This window comes from Gasterosteus aculeatus, chromosome 16 (genome assembly GCF_964276395.1).
Source record: "Gasterosteus aculeatus chromosome 16, fGasAcu3.hap1.1, whole genome shotgun sequence".
NCBI classification, from domain to species: Eukaryota; Metazoa; Chordata; class Actinopteri; order Perciformes; family Gasterosteidae; genus Gasterosteus; species Gasterosteus aculeatus.
The window spans coordinates 19928503-19954335 of record NC_135704.1 but is presented as its reverse complement, the minus strand read 5'-3'; the positions used below and the strand labels follow the sequence as shown (position 1 = coordinate 19954335).

The 25833-nt window shown below is 48.6% G+C and overlaps 1 protein-coding gene across 1 annotated transcript in view; it reads left to right on the top strand.

Moving 5' to 3' along the window:
* The first annotated feature begins 602 nt into the window (after positions 1-602).
* ttn.2 (titin, tandem duplicate 2) overlaps positions 603-25833 on the top strand; it is a 171725-nt gene continuing 146494 nt past the window's right edge. The window contains exons 1-40 of the mRNA XM_078091002.1: positions 603-774; positions 3802-3905; positions 4166-4369; positions 4471-4758; positions 4842-4909; positions 6740-6951; positions 7296-7371; positions 7455-7646; positions 8164-8349; positions 8440-8520; positions 9034-9270; positions 9542-9601; positions 9993-10251; positions 10665-10734; positions 10815-11012; positions 11744-11886; positions 12010-12158; positions 12245-12472; positions 12662-12903; positions 12987-13219; positions 13303-13467; positions 13590-13758; positions 14926-16622; positions 16720-17001; positions 17078-17344; positions 17654-17926; positions 18018-18281; positions 18368-18628; positions 18782-19042; positions 19147-19410; positions 19486-19746; positions 19889-20149; positions 21130-21390; positions 21664-21808; positions 21884-22052; positions 22149-22380; positions 22861-23145; positions 23235-23360; positions 24049-24237; positions 25675-25725. Of these exons, the coding sequence (XP_077947128.1) occupies positions 3815-3905; positions 4166-4369; positions 4471-4758; positions 4842-4909; positions 6740-6951; positions 7296-7371; positions 7455-7646; positions 8164-8349; positions 8440-8520; positions 9034-9270; positions 9542-9601; positions 9993-10251; positions 10665-10734; positions 10815-11012; positions 11744-11886; positions 12010-12158; positions 12245-12472; positions 12662-12903; positions 12987-13219; positions 13303-13467; positions 13590-13758; positions 14926-16622; positions 16720-17001; positions 17078-17344; positions 17654-17926; positions 18018-18281; positions 18368-18628; positions 18782-19042; positions 19147-19410; positions 19486-19746; positions 19889-20149; positions 21130-21390; positions 21664-21808; positions 21884-22052; positions 22149-22380; positions 22861-23145; positions 23235-23360; positions 24049-24237; positions 25675-25725 (9100 nt within the window). The 5' untranslated portion in view covers positions 603-774; positions 3802-3814. The remainder of the gene's footprint in view (positions 775-3801; positions 3906-4165; positions 4370-4470; positions 4759-4841; positions 4910-6739; positions 6952-7295; positions 7372-7454; positions 7647-8163; positions 8350-8439; positions 8521-9033; positions 9271-9541; positions 9602-9992; positions 10252-10664; positions 10735-10814; positions 11013-11743; positions 11887-12009; positions 12159-12244; positions 12473-12661; positions 12904-12986; positions 13220-13302; positions 13468-13589; positions 13759-14925; positions 16623-16719; positions 17002-17077; positions 17345-17653; positions 17927-18017; positions 18282-18367; positions 18629-18781; positions 19043-19146; positions 19411-19485; positions 19747-19888; positions 20150-21129; positions 21391-21663; positions 21809-21883; positions 22053-22148; positions 22381-22860; positions 23146-23234; positions 23361-24048; positions 24238-25674; positions 25726-25833) is intronic.

Sequence of the window (25833 nt, the reverse complement as noted above, 5' to 3'; positions counted from 1 at the left end):
ACGCCAGTAAAGTATAGATACCCAAAATTTCTACCTAAAGGTAATGAAGTATTTGTACGTTCCTTGACACCTCTGGGTAAGAAGATATATTAAGTTATTATTGGCTCTAAAGAAAATAACCTATTTTTAGTTTTAAGATTTTAGTTTGGTAATGTCATCGAATTATACTACTAACGTTAGTCCTTATAACTCCAACATATGTGTGTGCGTTCTGTTAGTATGTAACTTTAGCTATATTTGCTAACATGCCACTCACTTTGGGGCTAAGCCCAGTATCAGCGGTATGAGTACACACGTGTATCTTTACTAAAAGTACACAAGTATTATCTGCTTAATAAGTAGTATGTACTAATACCTCACGTTAATATACTTTGTTACAGTAAAAGTACTATTACCACACTATAAATACTACGTTACCTTAAAAGTACTAATACCACACTTCATAAATACTGTGTTACAGTAAAAGTACTAACTGGCAACTCTGTTAATTAAAGGTATGATTAACAAAGAGTTGCATAAAACCGCTCCCTGAACCCCCCATGATGCCCCACAGGCGGCCCCGCCTCCCACGTGATGTCACGGCGGTATAAAGGCAACCCGCCCGGGGGAGTCAGCGTTCCCGGCCTGGATGCCTCGGCTGGAGGAACTGCTGTGAGGAGGAGAAGAACTGAAGTACAACGGTTCTTTTCTCCTTCTGGACCTTTTGGACTAAACGCTGTGGATAACGAGACTTGAGGCCCAGAGGAGACAGTGAAGGCATCCTTGTGCAGACAAGTAAGTGCAATACAGTATTGACGGACACTTCTGACACCTCACACACACTCACACAATCAACTTCATACATTCTGTTGTATGAAGAGCCTGTTTTAAGGAAGTCCAGCCGACACATGGGGGGTGATTTTGGTGCTTTTCCCCTCTGAAGGTTATAACGGGACCTCCCAGAATAGCCCTGATAGCACCGGACTGGACCCTCTCAGGCTTTTTAAGGGAATCAGCAGCGCAGATATCAGTTGCTCTTCCAGCTATGTGCCACATGGTGGCTGTCAATCAAACTGAGGTGTGCTGCTGGGGGGGTTGGGGGTATTTTTAGAGCTTGGTGTCCTGTGTTAGATAAACCAAGTGTCTGGCTGAGCAACGTGTCACTGGAGCCTTTATTTTGAAGGAGCGTGAACAGCTGTTGGTGTGTTCTTATTTTTAGGTTTTAGTGGAGGAACTCTGACTGATTTGCACCTGTCGTCTTATTCTGAAGGTTTTTACCGCCTGCCCGCCCCCTCCCAACTTCATGAGTAGAACAGACTCCATAAAGTACCTTTAATGAGTCACGTTTTAATACTTTGAATAACCACAAAGAGACCACGTTCAGACCGGGAGGACAATCAGGAAATACACTGGACAATGAGAGACAACCAGGGCCAATGAGAGACAAGCAGGGCCAATGAGAGACAAGCAGGGCCAATGAGTGACAACCAGGGCCAATGAGAGACAACCAGGGCCAATGAGAGACAACCAGGGCTAATGAGAGACAAGCAGGGCCAATGAGAGACAACCTAGGACAATGAGAGACAACCTGGGCCAATGGGAGACAACCAGGGCCAACGAGAGACAACCAGGGCCAACGAGAGACAACCAGGGCCAACGAGAGACAACCAGGGCCAACGAGAGAAAACCAGGGCTAACGAGAGACAACCAGGGCTAATGAGAAACAACCAGGGCCAATGAGAAACAACCAGGGCCAATGAGAAACAACCAGGGCTAATGAGAAACAACCAGGGCTAATGAGAAACAACCAGGGCCAATGAGAAACAACCAGGGCTAGTGAGAGACAACCAGGGCCAATGAGAGACAACCAGGGCCAATGAGAGACTCCACACAGAAAGGCCACTGGGCGGAGTGGAACCAGGACCTTCTTGCTGTGAGGCCACCGTGCCGCCCACTCAATACATATACAGTGTATATATATATATATATATATATATACACACTTCATATTTACAACTATACTAATTGTTTAACGTTATTGTAACAAAAGAATATTATCAGCATGAAATATAACTGGTTTAATTAAAATGTGAAAAGATTATTTACATCTGTTCCCTTTAAATCCATTAAAATCACACAATAAATATTGCTTCATCGGTTTAAAAGTTTATCTTGTTTCAAATTGTGTTCTTCTCTATTTTATTATGTTTATAGTTTTCTATATCTCTGACATTTATTTTAGTACTTTTTAACACAAGTCCATCAAAGATATTACACCTGCCTGATTTTAACAAGCCCTTTTTTTCACATTTAACAAAACCGTTTGATGTTGAGGTTGATCTTTAAATGAATCACATTGTGATGTGTTTTCCACCCAAATCCGCGTTGCATTGTGGGTAATGTAGGCGCCAAGTTATGAAGAATAAGGATTTCTCTGATTCTGCAGAATTGGGTTTTATCCTTTTAGATTCATTTTAGTTTTCCTCTATATGAAGAAGTATCTCATAGAATACTCAGCAGGTAGTACTGGAACTATAGAAACTCTTATGTGTCTTATTGTAGTATACGTATATATGTGTATGTATATTGATAGATATATGTGTGTGTATATATATATATATATATATATGTGTATATGTATATATGTGTATATGTGTGTATATATATAAGTGTATATGTATATATATATAGTATGTATAAACATATAGGTGTGTGTATGTGTGTGTGTGTGTGGTGATTCGGTAAAAACATAGCGTGGTTTCTCAGTGCTGGTGGTTGTTTTATGCTTTTTTAGATAATTTTTTATAAATGTATTTTTATTTCTCCACCTCACTCTTTGCTGAAGGAGTATTTCCCTTCATGTGGGTAGTAATGGTTAATGGACTTTTACTTTTCTAGTCTTCTGACCACTCAAAGCTATTTAACACTTTGATGTCATTGACCCATTCAGACAGCGATGACAGCAGCTACCAACACAGAACATGCACAGAACATGCACACACAGAACATGCACAGAACATCCACACACAGAACATGCACACACAGAACATGCACAGAACATCCACACACAGAACATCCACACACAGAACATGCACACACAGAACATGCACACACAGAACATGCACAGAACATGCACACACAGAACATGCACACACAGAACATGCACAGAACATGCACACACAGAACATGCACAGAACATGCACACACAGAACATGCACAGAACATCCACACACAGAACATGCACACACAGAACATGCACAGAACATCCACACACAGAACATGCACAGAACATGCACACACAGAACATGCACACACAGAACATGCACAGAACATGCACACACAGAACATGCACAGAACATGCACACACAGAACATGCACACACAGAACATGCACAGAACATCCACACACAGAACATGCACACACAGAACATGCACAGAACATCCACACACAGAACATGCACAGAACATGCACACACAGAACATGCACACACAGAACATGCACAGAACATGCACACACAGAACATGCACACCCTGGAGTCACAGCTACAGGAGCCATGTGGTTAAGTGTCTTGCTCAAGGACACACGGACATGCGGGTTAGCAACCTTCTGGTTGGAGGACGACTCCCCACTCGGCCTCAGTCGCCCGGTGTTGGTTACTGCGACACCGATGATCCTTGTTTACTCTCTTTATCGGTGCCATAAATAGAAGTAATGTGATTACTGTGTGCACATGAAAGAATATTACACATTATTATTTATATGTCTTTTTCTTTTTAAAGTTGCTCTGTTCCAACTGTTGTTTGTTTGTTTATTTGTCTGCAGGGTGCCGACCAACATGTCAACACGGGCGCCGACGTTCACGCAGCCGCTGCAGAGCGTCGTGGCACTAGAGGGTAGTGCCGCGACGTTCGAGGCTCAAGTTAGTGGTAAGAAAGCTTCTATGTCGTTGTTGTTGTTGTTTATTTGTTGGTGTAACGGGTCAAATACATGGAAACACAGCTGCTGGTTTGGGGTTAGCTTATAAAATAGCCAGAATTGATAGAATTAGGATTTCTTAGCAGAAGCATAATAACATTGTTACCGGTAGAATTGCCAATTTGAATTCTACTGGAGAAAAACCGATTCCACTCATCCACTAGTCCTCCGTGTTTAAGGGTCTCAGGTCTGGTTCTTTTCTCCTCTGCAGGTTCTCCACTTCCTGAGGTGAGCTGGTTTCGTGATGGCCAGGTTCTTTCCTCCGCAGCTTTACCCGGTATACAGATCTCGTTCAGCGACGGCCGCGCTGTCCTGAGGATCCCCGCTGTGACCGCCGCACACAGTGGGAGGTTCTCAGTCAGAGCCACCAACGGCGCCGGACAAGCCACGAGCACCGCCGAGCTCCTGGTCACCGGTGAGACTGAAACAAGCAGAGAGACATGTTCAATATTTTGATTCAGATTCTGACTGAGAATTCTCCGTTTACATCAATAATTATAATTTTTTTCTCTGCAGCCGAGACGGCCCCTCCGAACTTCCTCCAGAGACTGCAGAGCTCCACAGTGAGACAGGGCAGCCAGGTGAAGCTGGACGTCCGGGTCTCCGGCATCCCGACCCCCGTGGTGAAGTTCTACCGGGAGGGAGCCGAGATCCAGAGCTCGGCCGACTTTGTGATCCTCCAGGAGGGCGACCTGTACAGCCTGCTGATCGCCGAGGCCTTCCCAGAGGATTCTGGGACGTATTCTGTGACCGCCACCAACAGCAGTGGACGCGCTACCTCCACCTCGGAGCTGCTGGTTCAGGGTGAGGCTCATTTAAAAATCAGATAAAAAACATGTCTATACCCAATGTAGATGGACACAAGTCGATGTGTGACTGTGCTGCAGGTGAAGAAGCCGTTCAGGTGAAGAAAACCAAGACCATCGTCTCCTCCTCCCAGACAGGAGTGCAGAGGGTGAGATACGTCTCTGTTCTTCTTCATGTGTATTTACTAGGTGCTCATCATGGATGTTCTATCAGTACTGAGAGTAGCTGGATGCCATTCACCCTCAGGAGGATCGTCCCACGTTTCTCTCTGTGTAACATCCTGCTTCTCAGTGGAAACAGAACCTATGTGACTACAAGCAGAGAGACCAACAACATGACCTAGCAGCTAATAACAGCTAGCAACAGTTAGCAACACTTAATAAATATCTTAATCAAATATCAGCTAGTAGAAGTAACGGCTAGTAAAAGTTAGTAACAGTAACAGCTAGTAACAGTTAGCAACAATAACAGTTAATAAAAGCTAATATCAGCTAGTAGAAGTAACAGGTAGTAAAAGTTAGTAATAGTAACATCTAGTAACAGTTAGCAACAATAACAGTTAATAAAAGCTAATATCAGCTAGTAGAAGTAACGGCTAGTAAAAGTTAGTAACAGTAACAGCTAGTAACAGTTAGCAACAATAACAGTTAATAAAAGCTAATATCAGCTAGTAGAAGTAACAGGTAGTACATTACATTACAGGTCATTTAGCTGACGCTTTTATCCAAAGCGACTTACATTACACTTTAAACACGTGGCTTTTTCACATTTTTGCCCAGGGAGCAATTAGGGGTTAGGTGTCTTGCTCAGGGACACTTCGACATGGAACATGGGGCAGCCTGGAATCGAACCACTAACCTTGTGCTTCCCAGCACACCTTCTCTAACCCCTGCACCACAACGACCAGTAAAACATAGTAAAACTTAGCAACAGTAACAGTTAATAAAATCTAATATCAGCTAGTAGAAGTAACGGGTAGTAAAAGTTAGTAACAGTAACAACTAGTAACAGTTAGCAACAACAACAGGTAATAAAAGCTAATATCAGCTAGTAGAAGTAACGGGTAGTAAAAGTTAGTAACAGCTAGTAACAGCAACAATAACAGTTAATAAAAGCTAATATCAGCTAGTAGAAGTAACGGGTAGTAAAAGTTAGTAATAGTAACAGCTAGTAACAGTTAGCAACAATAACAGTTAATAAAAGCTAATATCAGCTAGTAACAGCTTGTAAAGGTTAGTAATAGTAACAACTAGTACCAGTTTGTAACTGTAACAGCTAGTAAAAGTTTGTAATAGTAACAGCTAGTATCAGTTAATATCAGCTAGTAACAGCTTGTAAAGGTTAGTAATAGTAACAACTAGTGCCAGTTTGTAACTGTAACAGCTAGTAAAAGTTTGTAATAGTAACAGCTAGTATCAGTTAATATCAGCTAGTAACAGCTTGTAAAGGTTAGTAATAGTAACAACTAGTACCAGTTTGTAACTGTAACAGCTAGTAAAAGTTTGTAATAGTAACAGCTAGTATCAGTTAATATCAGCTAGTAACTGTCAGTAACAGTAGTCGACGTGGCGCAGGAGTAGAGAGGGAGCGCCGGGAACCACAAGGTTGGCGGTTGGAGCCCCGGCTGCTCCATGTCCCATGTCAAAGTGTCCCTGAGCAAGACACCTGACCCATAATTGCTCCCCGGGCAAAAATGTAAAAAAAAAAGCCACGGGTTAAAAATGTAATGTAAGTTGCTTTGGATAAAAGCGTCAGCTAAATGACCTGTAATGTGATGTAACAGCTGATATTAAGTGCTAATCTCAGCTGGTAACAGTTAGTAAATAACCATTAGTAACAGTAAGAGCTGGTTACAGTGGGTAAGAGTTTGTAACAGCTAGCAATGGGTTGTGACTGTTTATGAACGTTTCTGACAGTTAATACCGCAGCTATAGATGAACCTTTAAGATCTAATCAAAAACTCTCTGTGACCTTCAAGGTTGAGTCCAGCTTCCAGACATCTGCCATGATGGAGATGCATGTGGAAGGAGGAACGTTGACTCAGCACTTAGCTCACAAAACCCCCCCGCGGGTTCCGCCGAAGCCCGCCTCCAAGTCGCCTTCCTCCTTTGTGTCCAAGGGGACGGGAGGACGGCAGCAGTCGCCTTCACCCGTCCGCCACGTGAAGGGGCCGACACCCGCCCCCGTCAGGTAGGACCCCCCCCACAGGTTACCGTCAACCGTCAGGTTTAGTGATGAACTAGAATCCAGATGTTTTCACACAAATATAAAATCAATACTAAAGATGAATTATGATCTGTTTAGCTCTAACTGAGCACATTATTATTCAGCATTAAATTAAATGGCAATACAAATACAATCTGTTATTTAGTCATCATTTAAATTGTATGATTTACTATAACAAAGGTTTATTGACATAAAAATTATTTTTGGGACGATGCAGCAGATTCAAACCAAATAAATCAACTATCATCAATGATCTATAATTAGTTTTGTGGCTACTCTAATCACCTTTTCTGGTTTGTCCTCTGCAGACCTGTCTCACCCGCAAGCAGACTGTCTGTCTCCCCCATCAGACCAGTGAAGTCTCCCCTCATGACCAGGAAACAGGTGAGTCCTACATCCACCCTTCAGGTGGTGTCCTCCTCCATAGCTGCGCCTCCTCCTCCTAACATTCACTCCTCTTCCTGCAGCTCTCCGCGTCTGCAGAGGTCCTCCCTCCATGGAAGCAGGGAGGCTTTGTGTCTGAGGCCAGCTACGCCAGTATGACCAGTATGAGCAGTATGACCAGTATGACCAGTATGAGCAGTATGACCAGTATGAGCAGCGCCGCCCAGCTCCACATGGAGAAGCACTGGGAGCAGCAGGTCAGCGCCACCAGAGAGGTGAGCAGGGCAACTTAGGGACTGCACAGGACCGGTAATTCATTGGTACTGTACTGTGGGACTAAAAAATATACTTTACATGAACATAAAGTGAGTTGAAAAAAAACAAATGAATTGATTATTAATTAAAAAGCATGAATCTGCATGGAGCCCGATTGAATTGTGTGATGAAGCGTTACTTGAGTTGAGTGTTGATGTTTGATAAATGCGCCAGGACCATAAGAGCGTTGCGGCTGTGGAGGAGGCTCGAGGTCGGGGCCTGTCTCAGGAGCAGGTAGACCTCAGTGTTAGTGTTCCTTCACCGCGCTCTCCTTCTTCTTCTTCATTTCCATCTGCCTCCTTCTCCTTCTCCTTGTCACTTTCCTCCATACGTCTGCTTTCTTTAAACCACCAGAAGAAGTCCACTTCACTTTCTCTTCTAACTGCGTGTTCCTTTCTTTGTGTTGCACTTTGTGTTGCCCCCCCCCCCCCCCGACTTGGAGTCCTGAGCTCTGTGTGCTCCTCTCTGTGTCTCCAGGCCGAGGGGGGGGTGAGAGCCGAGGCGGTGGCCACCGTGTTGGCCGCCGTAGACCTGGCTCGGGTCCTCCGGCCTGTGCAGGCCAAAGAGGAGGAGGAATTAGCCGTAGAGGCACAGCAGCAGGAAGAGCCGCCGGCGGTCGCCAGCGTACCGACCTCTGAGCAGCCGAAGCTCCGGGTTCCTCAGGTCGGAGGACTCGATATCAGACACACACACCATGTCAGACAGTAAGAGTGGGACTGCTCCTAACCGCTGTGTTGGCCTCTTTGCATTCAGACCTCCAGCGGGGCCTCGTCTGCAGCTCCACATTTCACAGTCTCTAAAGTTTCTGTCCCTAAACGTGAGCAGGGCCACGAGGTAAGAGGAGCAGAGGAGCCTCCCTCCATTCCGCCTTTAACCCTCCGCCGTGTCCTGTGATCCCCTCTGACCTCCTCACAGTCCTCTCACACGGCGCTTAGTCTGCTCATCGGTTATCATCCAACACTGGATCACAGCTGATTCTTGTACACAAATATCCATTTGACTTCTTCTCGTGTGACCAAAGAATCAAAACATGTTAAATGTTTGACCGATCATTTTTGCTGGAGTTTACACTGGTTATTGTCAGTAGCATAACTATGTTTAATGAGGCAATGCAGCACCTCTTGTGTCCAACATCAGTATTACGACAAACAAAAAACACATCTTAACCAGAGAAGAGAAAATCATTTATTACTTGTATTTATTCTTACCGCATTTAACTGTGAGGCCTGATAGGCAATGCTGACCCTGGCGTGGTTGAATACAAAGTAGTGGTAGTGGTGAATGGATGAGGTGAGCGCCGTTAGAGGGCACAGCTGGACGTTAACGTGTTGTCGTTGGCTCGGTTAGGTCTCCATCGCCGGCTCCGCTATCGCCGCTCTGCACAAAGAGCTGTCCTCCTCCTGCTCCTCCTCCTCCTCCTCCGCTCACAGAAAGGTCATCAGGCCCGTGAAGTCGGCCAGTCCGTCTCGCAGAGCGGCGGCGCGCGCCGCGGCGGAGCTCCTCTCCCCGCCGTGTGTGTCTGAGTCCCGGGGGCGCGGCGCTTATGCAGCGAGTGAGGAGGAGTTTGAGGACTGGGAGCCTCAGGTTGGTCCTCCGCTTGTCACTTCTCCTTCTTTTAACCCTGTGTGGACTGCGTTCCCTCTTCAACCAATCACACCCCGCCCTTCATCCGCCCCCGAAGAATCCTCCTCCTCATCTTGTCTTCCCGTTGACCTTCATCCCTCCGTCCCCTCGGCAGGGTTTTATCTGTTCTAACGGCTTCCTCCTCCATCGTCCTCACAGGTCTCCACCTCTGACCACAAGCTCCTCCCCCTGTTCCCACTTTGACTGCTGGTTTCCCTTCTTGTCTCCTCAGGATCCTGCTGCTGTTCCCACCAGAGCTCAGGAGCCGCTCGTCCCTCTCACTCTCACTGTTGTGAGTACTTCCTGTCTCTTTCCTTCACAATAATAAGTCATTTCATCTGATGCTCTGTGGCTGCTGATCCATGTCAGACATTAATTAATGAACCCTCTGGCGTTCAATTAGTGCAACAACGATTCAATTCAACGTGTTAATGTGTTTATCAGTGTGTTCTGTGTCCTGCAGACACATGAGAACCTCTGACCTTCTCGGGCCGCAGCACAGAAGGAATCTTTTTTTTTCGTCATTTGACTTTTTTTTCTGAAAAATGTTTTATCTTGAACATTGACCGGATTCTCTCCTAATTACTAACTCGCTGTGCACGGCACAGTGGACGGAGAGCCCCCCCCGCCCCCCCCCGCAACGACTATGAAGGTCCCTGAAGGCCTCTGTCTGTCCCTCTCAGGGCCTGAAGAACGTGACGGTGACGGAGGGCGAGTCGGTGACGCTGGAATGTCAGATCAGCGGTCACCCTGAGCCCGCCGTCATGTGGTTCAGAGAGGACTACAAGATCGAGAGCTCCATCGACTTCCAGATCAGCTACGTGAGCGGGTTCGCCCGGCTGGTGATCCGCGAGGCCTTCGCCGAAGACAGCGGACGCTTCACCTGCACCGCCAGCAGCGAGGCGGGAACCGTCAGCACCTCCTGCTACCTGCTGGTCAAAGGTGACCTCTAGTTCAGAATCCAGACATGTTCAGTTAGAGGTTTCTCTTGTTAATATGTTTGATCGTCCAACCCTACGACAGAAAAAAGGCTTATTTCATTATTTTAGTTTTCTATTGGTCTAAAGCCCTGTTCTCACTCCAGCTACGTTCAGAGTCAGATTTAGATGTTTAAAGTTGTGCATCTTTTCTTTGTAGACGCTCTGATGTTGACAATTGTGTCACATTTTTTCCAATTTAATTTACTTACTCATCAAAGTTTTTGAGGAGAACTTCAGTCTCAATAAAACCAGGTCTGTTGTCAGTATATTAAAGACATTTTAGAGCAAAGTCTCTGCTAAACCCTTTTAATTAGCATGTGTGCACGATCCTGTTGTCTTTAAGCTGAGATGTTTCCTCACACAACGTGTCTGTAGTGTCGGAGGAGATGGAGAGCAGAGAAGAGACGACCGTCGTCACCGAGGTCGCAGTCGCTCAGGAGAAGAGGTGAGCAGTGCGACGTGTTTAGTGGTCCACGGTGAGACGCGAGATGTCTCGTGTGACGGAGCGATGGCTTTCCCCCTCAGCGTCGTGATGGAGTCAAAGGAGCAGCGGGTGGAGGAAGTGAGCTCGGGAGAGTCTGCCGCTCCGTTCTTCCTCAGGAAGCCCAGCGCACAGAAGCTGGTGGAGGGAGGCGGCGTCTTCTTCGAGTGCCAGGTGGGAGGAAGCCCCCGACCTCACGTCATGTGGAAGAAGGGCGGCATCGCGCTGACCACCGGATACAGGTAGGAGCTCACGCCTTCTCCGCTACCTCGCCGCTTCATCTTGTTCCTATACTTCTGACATCTGACAGCTTTAGTGCTTCACATAAAACCAGCTCCACCCGGATGGAGTAATGAACCGGTCACAGAGAAACACAACAGACTAATGACAAGCGAAACGCGTGGCGGTTCGAAACCCCGGCAGCTCCATGTCCCTGAGCAAGACACTCAACTGCTCCCACTGTGTGGGGGGTCAAACGCAGAGAACGTGTTCCTGTATGTTTTTACATCAACAGGGTAAATGAGGCAGATTGCATCGCATTTCATTTACAATTAACGGTTACATTATTTAAAATTAGAGATGTAAAGTTACACATCACAGGGACACGTAGAGTCTCAGAAACAGATCTGAATAAAAAGGGAGGAGCTCATCAGAGAGACAGAGAGAGAAATGTGAGTATTAACTCTGTGTCTGATTCGTCTCTCCGTCCGTCTCCTCATAACTGATGGTTTCAGATGTTCCACCTGACAGTTTCCCGACTTCAGCCAGTTTAGCATATTTGAATGAATGAAGTTAGCGGTTAGCTGCTGTTAGCTGCACAAGGCACCACGCTTTGGGAATCCCTGGTCTAATGAGATAAAATGATGATGTGATGCCATCGTGAACAGACGTGGATCTAAACTGCAACATGATTCTAGTTTTCCTTCAGATAAGACGATGATTGGATAGAAAATATCTTTCTGGTTTATTTTAGATACAAAGTGTCCTACAAGAAGGAGACCGGAGAATGTAAGTTGGAGATCTCCATGACGTTTGCTGATGATGCCGGAGAATACTCCATCTTTGTGAAGAACCCCCACGGGGAGGCCTCCGCCTCCGCCCGCCTGCTAGAGGAAGGTACCACTGTCCTTTGGGTTCTTTTAGTTTGGTTGGTTTCTTCCACTTAGTAAAAGCCATTAGAACACATTGAAGAGGACCTCGTTGCCCCGGTGACTCACGGTGTGACTCGTCTCTTCACAGAGGAATATGAAGCCTACATGAAGCAACATGACTTGACGTATAAAACCGAAGTGACGACCTCGGTGGTGCGAGAGCCCTCTGTGGTCTTGAGTCAGTACGAGCTGGAGCAGAGGAGGACCACGACCCCCATGAGCTTAGTCTCAGAAACGGTAGCACCCTTTACATGCGTGCAGTCGTTGTTAACCAGTCTCAGTTTGTTGTTATGGCTGAACCTTACACGCTCTTCTTTCTGCAGGAATTTCTCATTTCTGCATTTGAAGAGCGGATCATCCAAGAGGTGGAGCTCCGCATCATGATGATCAGCTACAGAAAGCTGGTGGTGGAGGACGGAGAGCTGGAGGTTACCGTGGCGGAGGTGGAGGCGGTGCAGCCGGCCTTCGAAACGCCGGTCAAAAACTACAGAATCATGGACGGGATGGGTGTCACTTTCCACTGCAAGACGGGTGGAAACCCTCTGCCGAAGGTACTGGACCGCAAATCAGACCAAAGTGTGTTTTTACGCAGGCGAAGATCAGATTGAACTTCAGAGCAGAGCTCGGAGTCTGGGAGACGGCACTTAGTCAATTATTGTTAGTTATTCAGCCAGTTCGTTTAGAAGAGTAAACTCTCTAACATTTATGTTCATTTAATAAGTTGTCTTGTCTTCTCGTAGATTGCTTGGTACAAAGACGGCCAACGCATCAGAGCCGGCGACCGTTACCACATGGAGGTCCTTCAGGATGGCCGAGCCAGCCTCCGCCTGCCCGTGGTGCTGCCAGAGGATGAGGGCGTGTACACCGCCTTCGCCACCAACATGAAGGGAAACGCCGTCAGCTCCGGGAAGCTCTACGTGGAGCCGTCCGGCGCCGTGATTCCTCAGAGATACACACCGCAGCCGGCAATGCAGAGGATCAGGTGAGGATCAGGTTTTGGCCTGGAGCCTCCCCTGTGCTCAACAGTTGCTTTTAGACCTCAATACTGACGACTGTGTTTCTCAGATCCACCTCTCCTCGCTCTCTGAGCCGCTCACCTGGACGTTCCTCCAGTCGTTCCCCCGGACGCTCTCCGGCCCGCCGACTGGAAGAGACGGACGAGGCTCAGCTGGAAAGACTCTACAAGCCTGTGTTTGTCATGAAACCTTCTTCAATTAAATGCTCCGAGGGGCAAACCGCCAGATTCGACCTGAAGGTCGTTGGCAGACCAATGCCTGACACATACTGGTTCCATAATGGTGAGAAGAAACAAGGTTCTATTGCTGGAGACTTTATCGCTCTCCTCTGCCACTTACAACCATTTGATCGTGGTTCTCCCCAGGACAACAAGTGGTCAACGACTACACCCACAAGATCGTGGTCAAAGAGGACGGCACCCAGTCCCTGATCATCGTCCCCGCCCTGCCACAAGACTCCGGAGAGTGGACGGTCATCGCTCAGAACCGAGCGGGACGGACTTCGGTCTCTGTAACTCTTACTGTTGATGGTAAGTTCCGTGTGTGAGGATCTGTTTTATATGTCATCGCCATGATCGGCACCTAGTCTGTGGATTATGTTCACCAGACATACAAACCTGCATTATTAAAATATGTCATTGTATTTCCACAGCTCGAGAAAGCCTGACGCGCCCACAGTTCATTGAGAAGCTGAAGAACATCAGTGTGAAGCAGGGCACTCTGGTGGAACTGGCTGTCAGAGCCATTGGAAACCCGCTTCCTGACATCGTGTGGCTGAAAAACAGTGATATCATCTCCCCACACAAGCACCCACACATCAAGTACGTACCTTTAATTGATTACATTATTACATCACACGTCATTTAGCTGACGCTTTTATCCAAAGCGACCTAAAATCCGTGCATTTCAACCATCAGGACACAAACTCAGGAGAACACGAAACAAGAAAGTGCAATTTCATCAAATAAGCATGTTCACAACTTGCTGTAGATAAGAACCATTATAAGTCCAATGTAAGTGCTACAGGTAGTTAGTGTGTTACTGGAGGTAGAGTCTGAAGAGGTGTGTCTTTAGTCTGAAGATGTGAAGGCTCTCTGTGGTCCTGATGTCTTCAGAGACCTCCTTCCACCATTTAGGAGCAGGACAGCAAAGAGTGGAGATCTAGTCGAGTGTTTTGCTCTCAGTGAGGAGGAACAAGCAGTTTATCACATGCAGAGCGGAGAGGTCAGAGGTCGGGGTGTCGGGTTGGACCAGGTCCTGGATGGAAGCTGGAAGAGCCTGAATCAGTACCTGCGCTGCCTTCTGAGTGAGAAGAGGACGTGTTCTCCTGATGTTGTAGAGCGAGTATCTACAGGATCGTGTTGTCGCAGTGATGTTGGGAGTCAGGGAGAGTCGGCTGTCGAGTGTCACACCGAAGTGTGACGAAAGTTAACAGTCAGGTCCCGGGTCAGAGAATCTTTTCCCGGAAAGAGAAGTAGTTCAGTCTTGTCGGGGTCGATTTTCAGATGGTGGGCGGATCCACTGAGAGATGTCAGTCAGAGATCCGAGCCGCCACCTGGGTGTCCCGAGTGAGGGAAGGAGAGAATTAGTTGGGGGTCATTGGCATAGCTGTGGTAAGAGAAGCCATGCGAGCGAATGACAGCGCAGAGAGAGTTGGTGTAGAGAGAGAAGAGGAGGGGACCCAGGACGGAACCCTGAGGAACTCCAGTAGTAAGAGGACAAGGTTCCGAATACAGATCCTCTCCAGGTTACCCGGTAGGTGCGGCCGTCGAGGTAGGACGAGAGAAGGGAGAGAGCAGAGCCTGAGACACCAAGTTCCTGAAGGGAGGAGACAAGGATCTGGTGGTTGACTGTGTCAAATGCAGCAGAGAGGTCCAGAAGGACGAGGACAGAGGAGAGAGAGGCGGCTCTAGATTTTATTCCCTGATCCTTTGACACATATGTAGGATGAGTGGTGCGTATCAATATATCTCACTCATGTATTTCAGGATTGACGGAACCAAAGGAGAGGCCAAATTCCAGATCCCATCTTCTTCAGGCTCAGACAGTGCCTGGTACACTGCAACAGCCATCAACAAGGCCGGCAGGGACACCACACGCTGCAGAGTCAACGTAGAGGTGGACTTTGCTGCTCCTCACACAGAGAGGAAGCTCATCATCACCAAAGGAACTTACAAAGCCAAGGACATCGCCCCTCCCGAGCTGGAGCCCCTTCATCTGCGCTACGGCCAGGACCAGTGGGAGGAGGGCGACCTCTACGACAAAGAGAAGCAGCAGAAACCACAGTTCAGGAAGAAGCTGACCTCCATTAGAATGAAGCGTTGTGGTCCGGCTCACTTCGAGTGTAGACTGACCCCAATCGGTGACCCCACCATGGTGGTGGAGTGGCTGCACGACGGCAAACCCCTGGAAGCCGCCAACAGGCTGCGCATGGTCAATGAATTTGGCTACTGCAGCCTGGACTACGAAGCAGCTTACGCAAGAGACAGCGGCGTCGTCACCTGCAGAGCCACCAACAAGTACGGAGTCGACCAGACCTCGGCCACCTTGGTGGTCAAGGACGAGAAGGGTCTGGTCGAGGAAACGCAGCTTCCCGATGGCAGGAAGGGAGCACACCGGATCGACGAGATTGAACGCATGGCTCATGAGGGAGGACCTTCGGGAGTCACCATTGACAACGAATTTGAGAAGACCAAACCCGACATCGTCCTCCGTCCCGAACCAGCCAGAGTGCTGGAAGGCAACATTGCGCGATTCCGCTGCAGAGTGACCGGCTATCCGGCCCCCAAGGTTAACTGGTACCTCAACGGACAACTGATCCGCAAGAGCAAGAGATACAGACTACAGTACGACGGCATTTACTACCTGGAGATCGCCGACGTCAAGTCTTATGACTCCGGAGAAGTCAGGCTGGTTGCGGACAACCCTCTGGGCACCACCGAGCACACCGTGAAGCTGGAGGTCGAACAGAAGGAGGACTTCAGATGCGTGCTGCGTCGTGCTCCGGACCAGAAGGCCGCAGAGGCTTCGCATGACCCCGGAAAAATCGGATTTGACGTGGTGAAGGTCGACGTGTCTGCAGAGTCTGCGCAGGACAGAGAGGTTGTCAAGCTGCGCAAAACACAGAGAGTCGTTCACGAGAAGACCTCAGAGGAGTCAGACGAACTGAAGGGCAAGTTCAAGCGCAGGACCGAGGAAGGTTTCTACGAGTCCATCTCTGCTGTGGAGTCAAGGTCCCGCAAGAGGGACGACTCCTATGAGGATCTGCTGAAGAAGACTAAGGACGATCTGCTCCATCGCTTGAAAGAGAAAGAAGAAGCTGAAAGGAAGAAGATGGAAGAAGAAGGAAAGCTCACCATCCCTACAATCAAACCGGAGAGGGTCCAGCTCTCTGCCAGCATGGAAGCACCCAGGATCCTGGAACGCATCACAAGCAAGACCGTCACTCCGCTGGACGAGGTTCACTTCAGGGTCAGAGTCATCGGCAGACCAGAGCCAGAGTGCCAATGGTTCAAGAATGGCATTCTGGTGGAAAAGTCTGAGCGCGTTTACTGGTACTGGCCTGAGGATCACGTGTGTGAACTGGTGATCAGAGATGTGACGGCAGAGGACTCTGCTAGCATCATGGTGAAGGCTGTGAATGTCGCCGGGGAGGCCTCCAGCCACGCCTTTCTGCTTGTGCAAGGTAAAGACATGAGAGACACACAGAATCTCTCAGGTAAATTGTCATTATCTCCTTCCTTAATTTCTGTTTGAGTCTCACTTATATCTTCTCGTTGCAGCCAAGACAGCGATCAGCTTTATCCAAAACCTGACGGGTGTCAGTGCAAATGAGAAGGACACCATTGTGACCTTTGAGTGTGAAACCAACGAGCCTTTCGTCAAAGTGAAATGGCTCAAGAACAACGCGGCTATCTTCTCCGGAGACAAATACAGAATGCACTCGGACAGAAAGGTCCACTTCTTGTCTGTGCTGGCGATTGAAATGAGGGACGCGGCCGAGTACTCCTGCGTGATCATAGATGACGAGAGCATCCGGACGAGTGCCAGGCTCCACGTTGAAGGTAATCTTTAGCTTTGCGGCCCCCGTTGGTCTTGTTTGGGTTGATTGTCGGATAACGGTTATGGTTTGTTACCCAGGTGCTGCCTTAGATCTCATCAAACACATGGAGAACATTGAGGTGCCAGAGACTTACTCTGGAGAGTTCGAGGTTGAACTGTCCCGCGAGGACGCCGAGGGCAGCTGGTTCTTCGGAGACAAGGAGCTTTCTTCCAGCAGTAAATATATTATATCCTCCCGCCGAGGAAGACACTCCCTGTCCGTCAAGGACGTCAAGAAAGGAGACCAGGGGAAATATACCTTTGTATGTGGCGACCTGACGACGAGTGCCTCGCTGAAGATGAAACGTAAGAACTTTAAAGCAGAGAAAATATGTGGGGCCTTTCTTTCTGCTTTTGAGTTATTTAACTAGTTCAACCACTGAAGAAATGCTCAAGTTCACTAATTGAGGCTTTCTTATCATTATCTTATCTTATTTATAATTCTCAATTAATTTAACATCTATAAATAGTTAGATAAAACAATGGTAACATCCCTGGATCAGTGTGGGGTCAATGAGATGAACGCTTGTGGAGATGTGTGACGGACACTGATCCTTACGTTGGGATGTTGGGATCTAGTGCGATTTGGGAGTAATGTTGTTCCTCGACCTCCAGTGCGCCCGGTGACCCTGATGCAGCCCTTGACCGACCTCACGATCTGCGAGGGGGATATCGCCCAGCTGGAGGTCCGGTTCTCCCAGGAGAACGTCGAGGGAACCTGGATGAAGAACAGTCAGGCCATATCGGCCTCCGACCGCGTCCACATCGTGATCGACAAGCAGGTCCACAAGCTGCTGGTAGAGAACGTCACCAGAGACGACGCTGCCTCGTACTCTTTCGTGGTTCCCGCCCAGGACATCTCCACCTCGGGGAAACTCAGTGTTCAAAGTGAGTGTACGAGTCAGAACCAGATCTGATTGGCACTCTGCCTTGATGGTCACAAGAAATTAAACCCATCCTTTCTGCTCTTTCCTTACAGCCATCGACATTGTGGTGCCACTGAAGGACGTGTCCTCCATCGAAGGCACTAAGGCGGTTCTAGAGGCCAAGATTTCGGCTCAGGACGTCATTTCGGTCAAATGGTACCACAACGACAAACCGCTGATGCCCAGCGACAGGATCCAGATGGTAGCGAAGGGAGCCAAGCAGCGTCTGGTCTTCACCCGGACCTTCGCCTCCGATGAAGGATGCTACAAACTGATGGTTGGAAAGGTCGATACCAGCTGCAGCCTGACTGTGGAGCGTAAGACTGATTTCATCTTCCCTTGATCTTGTCTCCGGACCCCGGGACCAGTCCTGTGATGCAACCATGGTCTTTTTTTTTTACAGAGGTACACATTGTGAAGTACATGGAGAACAAAGTGTGCTCAGAGTCCCAGAACGTCACCTTTAACGTTGAAGTGTCCCACCCGGGCATCGACCCAGTCTGGACCTTCAGAAACCTGCAGCTCAAACCCGGAGGAAAATACAAGATGGAGACCAAGGGAAAAGCTCACTCCCTTATGGTCATTGACGCCATGAAGGACGAGGAGGGCCAGTACATGTTCCACGCCGGTGAAAAGACGTCCAGCGCCGAGCTCACCGTCTCCGGTATGACTACAGTTACACAATCAGTCAATCTCAAAGACGTTTGACGGATAAAGATTAGCAGACACTGTCCTTTCCTCAATGGTCTGCTTCTGATCAAGGAAGTGACCCTGAATCTCTCCGTTCACATCTGGCTCTTCTTCTTCCTACCACCAGGTGGAGCCATCACTCAGCCCCTGCAGGACGTGACGGTAGCCGAGTCTCAGACGGCTGAGCTCGAGTGCCAAGTGGCCAACGCCAACGCCGAGGGCAAGTGGCTGAAGGACGGTCAGCAGGTGGACTTCAACGAGAATCTGGTGAGCGAGGCGGACGGGGCCGTCAGACGCCTCGTCATCGTCATCACCAGGCCGCAGGATGTCGGGGAGTACACCTACCAAGTGGCCAGCTCCAAGACAACCGCCCACCTCAGGGTGGAGGGTACGTCATCTGCGTTAGCATCACACCTGTGGTGTGCTACTACTCAAACCGTTAAAACCAAACCGCCAACGTGATCCGAGTCCCGTGTTTATTTCCGTCTCCAGCGGTGAAGATCAAGAAAACTCTGAGGAACCAGACGGTGACGGAGACCCAGGAGGCGGTGTTTACGCTGGAGCTCACACACCTGGACGTGAAGGGATCACAGTGGATCAAGAACGGCGTGGAGCTGCAGAACAGCGACAAGTACCAGATCACCTCCGAGGGCACGGTGCAGACGCTGAAGGTCAGGAACTGCGACACGCAGGACGAGTCTGTCTACTCCTTCAAGCTGGGGAAGCTGTCGGCCAACGCCCGGCTCAACGTGGAAAGTGAGTATCTGAACGTGTTCCGATCCGGGGAGCCGTCCAGGAGCTAAACCCTTGCTTGTTTTCTATGTCCCGCAGCCATCAAAATCATCAAGAAGATAAAGGACGCCTCGTCGCTGTTGGACGGCACTGCCTCCTTCGAGATGAGCCTGTCGCACGACGGGATCCCCGTCAGGTGGATGTTCAAAGGGGCGGAGCTCAAGTCCAGCGACAAGTGCAAGATCCTGTCGGAGCGGAAGGCTCACAAGCTGATCCTGCAGAACGTGGAGGGAGGCAGCGCGGGGGAGTACAGCGCCGTGGTGGGACACCTGCAGTGCAGCGCCACGCTCACCGTGGAGGGTACGGGACCTTTGTTAATGACTATTATCATGATTACAATGAAACAACAAACAATTCTGATGATTCACAGGTCTTTTAGGATTTAACCTCATCAAAATAATCCATAGAGATGGTTCTCATACGTCATATTTTGTCTCTTCAGCCCTGCGTGTCACCAAACCCCTGAAGAGCGTCCAGCTCCCAGAGACCCAGGTGGCCACGTTGGAGTGCGAGGTTTCTCACTTCAACGTACCTTCCACCTGGCTGAGAGACGGCGTGGAGATCGAGATGAGCGAGAAGTTTAGGATCGTAGTTCAGGGGAAACTCCACCAGCTGAAGATCATGAACACCAGCAGAGACGACTCTGCAGAGTACACCTTCGTCTGTGGGAACGACCGAGTGTCAGCAACACTCACCGTCAGCCGTAAGCTCTCGTCTCGCTGCCACCACGTCACATTCTTATCACATCACATGTTTGGGACTCTTTTTGTAAGGTATTCTGGGTTCTAATTTCTTTTTTCTTTTATCCAAATAGTTTTAGTCAAGAAGTGTTCTCTTTATTTTTAGTATTATTATGCAGTATATTGAACATCATTTTTACAACAATTGATTTGAATGATGTCATAATTAACAATAATAAGGAAGCAAACATACATTTTTTTAAATACTTTAAATGAATAAAATATATTAGTTTCCATCCTTAATTTCCATTTTCAAAAAAGTATTTTGGGGTTAAAGTTTTCACTTAGTTCTTTTCTCTTTCTCTCTATTTTTTTTCATTCTTCACTAATATATATTTTTTGATAATCACTGAATTCTATTTTTCGCTTGCAGATTTTATATTTTCAGATTTAAATCGGATATTTTCAAATTTCACAAGTTATATTTCACTTTCAAATCTTTTTTTTCACTTTTCGGACTTTTGACCCGGTGTGGCGTGGGGGGCGGAGCATCAACTGACAGGGACGTGTAAAAAATGCGTGTGTGGTTGGTAAATGGAACAATCTGAGATAGTTGATCTTCTGCGATTCATGCGAGTAGGATCCAAAACAGTTCGCTCAATGGTTTTACATCCAACCCTAAATATAGTGTATAGAAAGGGTTGATTCATAAGTCTCGCGTGTCACTCATGATGCCACGCCCCTCTCAGTTAATGCCCCCCCCCTCCACGCCACATCAGGGTCAAAAGTCCGAACGTGAAAGTGAAATCTGAAATGATAAAATCTGCAACCTAAAAATATAACACAGCAAATATATATGAGAGAAGAATGACATTCTTTTAAAATGTATATTCAAAAAAATAGCAGACCTGAGTCAAAACTGTATTCAATCTAAAAATACTGTTTGTCCACTTATTTTCATTCAAAATACATTGTTGTATTCTTCAATGTTCTTTGTCTGCAGCTGTACTCATCACCTCGATGCTGAAGGACCTGAACGCTCAGGAGAGAGACACCATCACCTTCGAGGTCACTGTGAACTACGAGGGCCTCACGTACAAGTGGCTGAAGAACGGCGTGGAGGTCAAGTCGTCCGACAGGTGTCAAGTCCGCAGCCGGCAGCTCACGCACACGCTCAGCATCCGGAACGTCCACTTTGGGGACGGGGGGGAGTACCAGTTTGTGGCCGGGTCTGCCGCCTCTGCCGCCAACCTCTTTGTGGAAGGTAACGGGATTCCGCACAAGTTTACCACTTCAACCCTTGTTTTACGGCTTTTCAAAATAAGAGAGTAGAGTAGAACTAGACAGATCAGAAAAGAAAATAAGTATTTGAATTACAGTATAATCTATAAATCATCTTTTTAAAGCACGTTAAGGCCGTCACATGCAACGAATTCTGACATATTAGATATTTCCATGCTCTCCTCTGCATTCTGCTGCGTGCTCGCTGCCTGAAGCTCACCATTCATCAGAGAAACCACACTTGGTGTCATTTCAGCTCGTCTGATTGAATTCACCAAAAAGATCAAAGACATAAAGATCACGGAGAAGAAGAAGGCCATCTTTGAGTGTGAGATCTCCGAGCCCAACACTCAGGTGATGTGGATGAAGGACGGCCAGGAGCTGGACGTGTCTGCGGAGAGGTGAGTCGCCAACCCTTCCTCCTCATCGTCCTCCTCCTCAGCGGAGTTGACGGCTGCCGTCTGTGTTGTGTTCAGGTACACGGTGACGGCAGAGAAGTTTGCCCACCGCCTGATGATCCAGATGGTCCGCCTCTCCGACGCCGGCGAGTACTCGGTGGTGGCCGGCTCCAGCACGTCCAAGGCCCAGCTGACTGTGGAGGGCCGCGACGTCCGCATCGCCGAGCCCGCCGAGCGGGAGCTCCAGGTGAGGAGGCGCTTTAACGAGGAAGCACTTTAACAGGCGGGCTTCTAGCCAGTCCAAAGTCCGGTGACGGCGGGTTCCTCGTTGTTCCTCCGGCAGGTTCTGGAGAAACACCGGGCCACCCTGGAGTTCGAGGTGAACGAGGACGAGGTGGAGGGCCGCTGGCTGAGGAACGGGGTGGAGATCCAGTTATCGACGGAGGAGAGGTTCAACTACGTCACCATCCGGAAGCTGCACCGCCTCAGCATCTCCGAGACCTACCGGAGTGACGCCGGCGAGTACACCTTCATCGCCGGCAAGAACCGGAGCACCGTGAACCTCCGGGTCAACAGTGAGTCAGAACCACCTTCTCACGTTAGATATGTGGTGCTCCGCTGAGGAGGAAGGGTTGGCGACTCACCTCTCCGCAGACACGTCCAGCTCCTGGCCGTCCTCCATGGTCACATGACATCATCAATCATCATCTTGTCGTTTTTAATCATGTGCTTAGTTTAGTAATATCTATTTTCTATCTATGTGAAAACATCTAGATAAAATACTTGTGAACACATCACAATGACGTGATAATGTTCTCATCCTCACTGAGCAGAGCCTGAAAGCATCATAGTAACCAGTGTGGTTACAATGTAGTACATTGGCCCTGGTGAGTCCACCTTCTGCGGACACACCATTAACGTCACCTGACACAGCTCCCTTAGCCACTCCCCCTCATCATCAGGGTGATGACATGTTGTGACATCATCAGGTTAAACTAACAACAACCAGTTGTTCTCTCCTCACTGTTCTCCTGTCGCTTCTCCTCTCCGCTCAGTCCCGGAGCCTCCTCAGATTCTCCGTCACATGGAGCCTCAGGCGGTGGAGGCCGGTAAACCCGCCCGCTTCTCGGTTCGAGTGGCGGGCGTCCCGCGGCCTCAGGTGTCCTGGTACAAGAACCAGCAAGCCTTGACTCCAGGCTTCAAGTGTAAGTTCCTCCAGGAGGGCGAGGAGAACCAGCTGCTGCTTATCGAGGTCTTCCCCGAGGACGCCGCCGGGTACCACTGCGAGGCCAAGAACCAGTACGGCGCCGCCTCCAGCACCGCGCCGCTCCACGTGGAAGGTAGGCAGGGTTTCTACACCTGCGCAGCTCAAAGACCGGCGGGACCCTGCGAGGGCTGGAGATGATGGAGGTGTGTGTGTGTCTCGTAGTGTCCGAGGTGGTTTCTCCGGATTCGGCTGCCACCGTTGCCCCTCCCGTCGTCATGACTCCCATCGCCAGCACGTCCGCCCGCGAGGGGGAAGTGGCTCGCTTCCAGTGCCGAGTCCGAGGAGACGGTGAGAGACTCCAGTGGTTATCGATCGGCTCATTGATCACCCGATCGGCTCATTGATCACCCGATCGGCTCATTGATCACCTGATCGGCTCAATGATCCCCCGATCGGCTCAATGATCACCCGATCGGCTCATTGATCAACCGATCGGCTCATTGATCACCCGATCGGCTCAATGATCACCCGATCGGCTCATTGATCACCTGATCGGCTCAATGATCACCCGATCGGCTCAATGATCACCCGATCGGCTCATTGATCACCCGATCGGCTCAATGATCACCTGATCGGCTCATTGATCACCTGATCGGCTCAATGATCACCCGATCGGCTCAATGATCCCCCGATCAGCTCAATGATCACCCGATCGGCTCATTGATCACCCGATCGGCTCATTGATCACCCGATCGGCTCAATGATCACCCGATCGGCTCAATGATCACCCGATCGGCTCATTGATCACCCGATCGGCTCAATGATCACCCGATCGGCTCATTGATCATCTGATCAGCTCATTGATCACCTGATCGGCTCATCTCATCATTATCATCACAGTTTGAGTATTTTTTTAAACTCAATCAGTCACACCTTTATTTTGAAATGCTCACAATTCACAAAATAAACCCGACAATTTAACATGAAATGAAAAGGAGCCGGTCTGACCGCTGATGACGGCGTTCTTATCTTTCAGATGTGAAGATCAGCTGGTTCCACAAGGAGAAGGAGATCAAGCAGTCAGACTTCTTCCGGATGTCCCAGTTTGTCGACAGCTGCCAGCTGGAGATCTCCCGGGTTTACCCCGAGGACGAGGGCGAGTACTCCTGCGTGGCCGCCAACAGCGCAGGGACGGTGTCCTGCTCCGCCACGCTCAGCCTGGACGGTGAGACAACCAAACATTTTCATCTCCAGACGCCGCTCATATTAAATATAAAACAATAGTACGACTATCTGGTTGAGGAAATTTGAATATTATAATGTATTTTAAATGATGGATCTATGAGCGAACAAACTAAGGACTCAGACAACAAACAGGAGCGCGACACCAATCGGATCTGTGACCCTTTTTAAAAATATTTCATAATCCATGATATCGATAACATGACCTCAAATATTTATACAACGTATCTTCTATGGTGTTGATTTATTTATAACAAAGGTTTAATTACAGCTCCGTTTCCATGGTAACGACGCTGCGTTCATGTCTCTTCTCCTACTTCTTCCTTTCATTTTTGTCTTCTTCTTCACTAAAAGTTCTCTTTCATTTTATTGTTATTATTTTACTATATTATACTTTATTTTTCTTGAAGAAAATATTGTCTGGTCCTGGACTTAATCATCAACGTCCCCAACATAAAATATCAGAAAAACACAGCAGAAATCCAGTTTTCAGGATTGAGCTGGTATATTTAGATTCATTGACAGGGTTATGTTCTTTTATGTTCTTGTAATAAATAAATAATAATCAATTACAACATGTCGGAAGAACGGAAATCTGAAGTCTTCGTTTGGCTTCATGAGGAGGTTTCTCACCTTAAGGACCCTCAGGACAGGAAGTCACTGCACACGCTTCCTTTCAGGACATAAACACACAGAGGAAAGACGCGTCCCCACCAGCTCCACCGGTATCCACAAACCCCCCGTTGGCCAAAAGCCCGCCTTCCTCCAGCCGCTGGCGAGCCGCTCGGTGCGGCACGGCGAGGTGGCTCGCTTCCAGGCGCTGGTGTCTGGCTCGCCGCGGCCCGAGGTCAGCTGGTTCCACGAGCAGAGGCCGCTCCGCCCCAGCAGCAACGTGGTGTTCCACTTTGACGAGGCCACGCGCGCCGCCGTGCTCATCGTGGTCGACGCCTTCCCCGAGCACGCGGGCCTGTATACCTGCAGGGCCGCCAACGCCGCCGGGGAGACCTCCTGCTCCGCCACGCTCAGCGTCACCGCGGAAGAGGGAGAAGAAGGTAACAGCTGGATCCGCCGGCTGAAAACCGCGCTCTAAAACAGACGCCTCACTTTCTGCGACATTAATCCTCCACCTCCTCCTGGTGTCTTGGGAGAAACCGCTTGGTTATCTCGCCCTCTGTCGGGACCTCGCTCCTGCACAACTAAACTCACAAACCCCTGGGATTCTTCTCCTTCCTCATCTCCACGTCACACTTATCTTCCTCTCTCATCTCTTCTCCTTCCTCCTGAAGGAAACCCAAACCGCGTGTTTGATTCTCTTTGTTGAATCATCTTTATCTCACTTCTTTTGTTGCTGTTTTTTAGCACTTTTCAAAATGTATTGTTAGTAGCATTCATGAGCTAATGTCTGCCCTTTGCTCCACAGTGACTCACGTCAGAGAACACATTGAAGCGAAGATCGAGCAAGAAGTCAAAGGTAACATTTTGTCTTATTTCTGACCATCGTGTAGATGATTGTTTCTACACAGGAGAATTGGGCCGATGGAAAATGGACAGTTTAATGAATCTGCTTTAGCTTATAAAT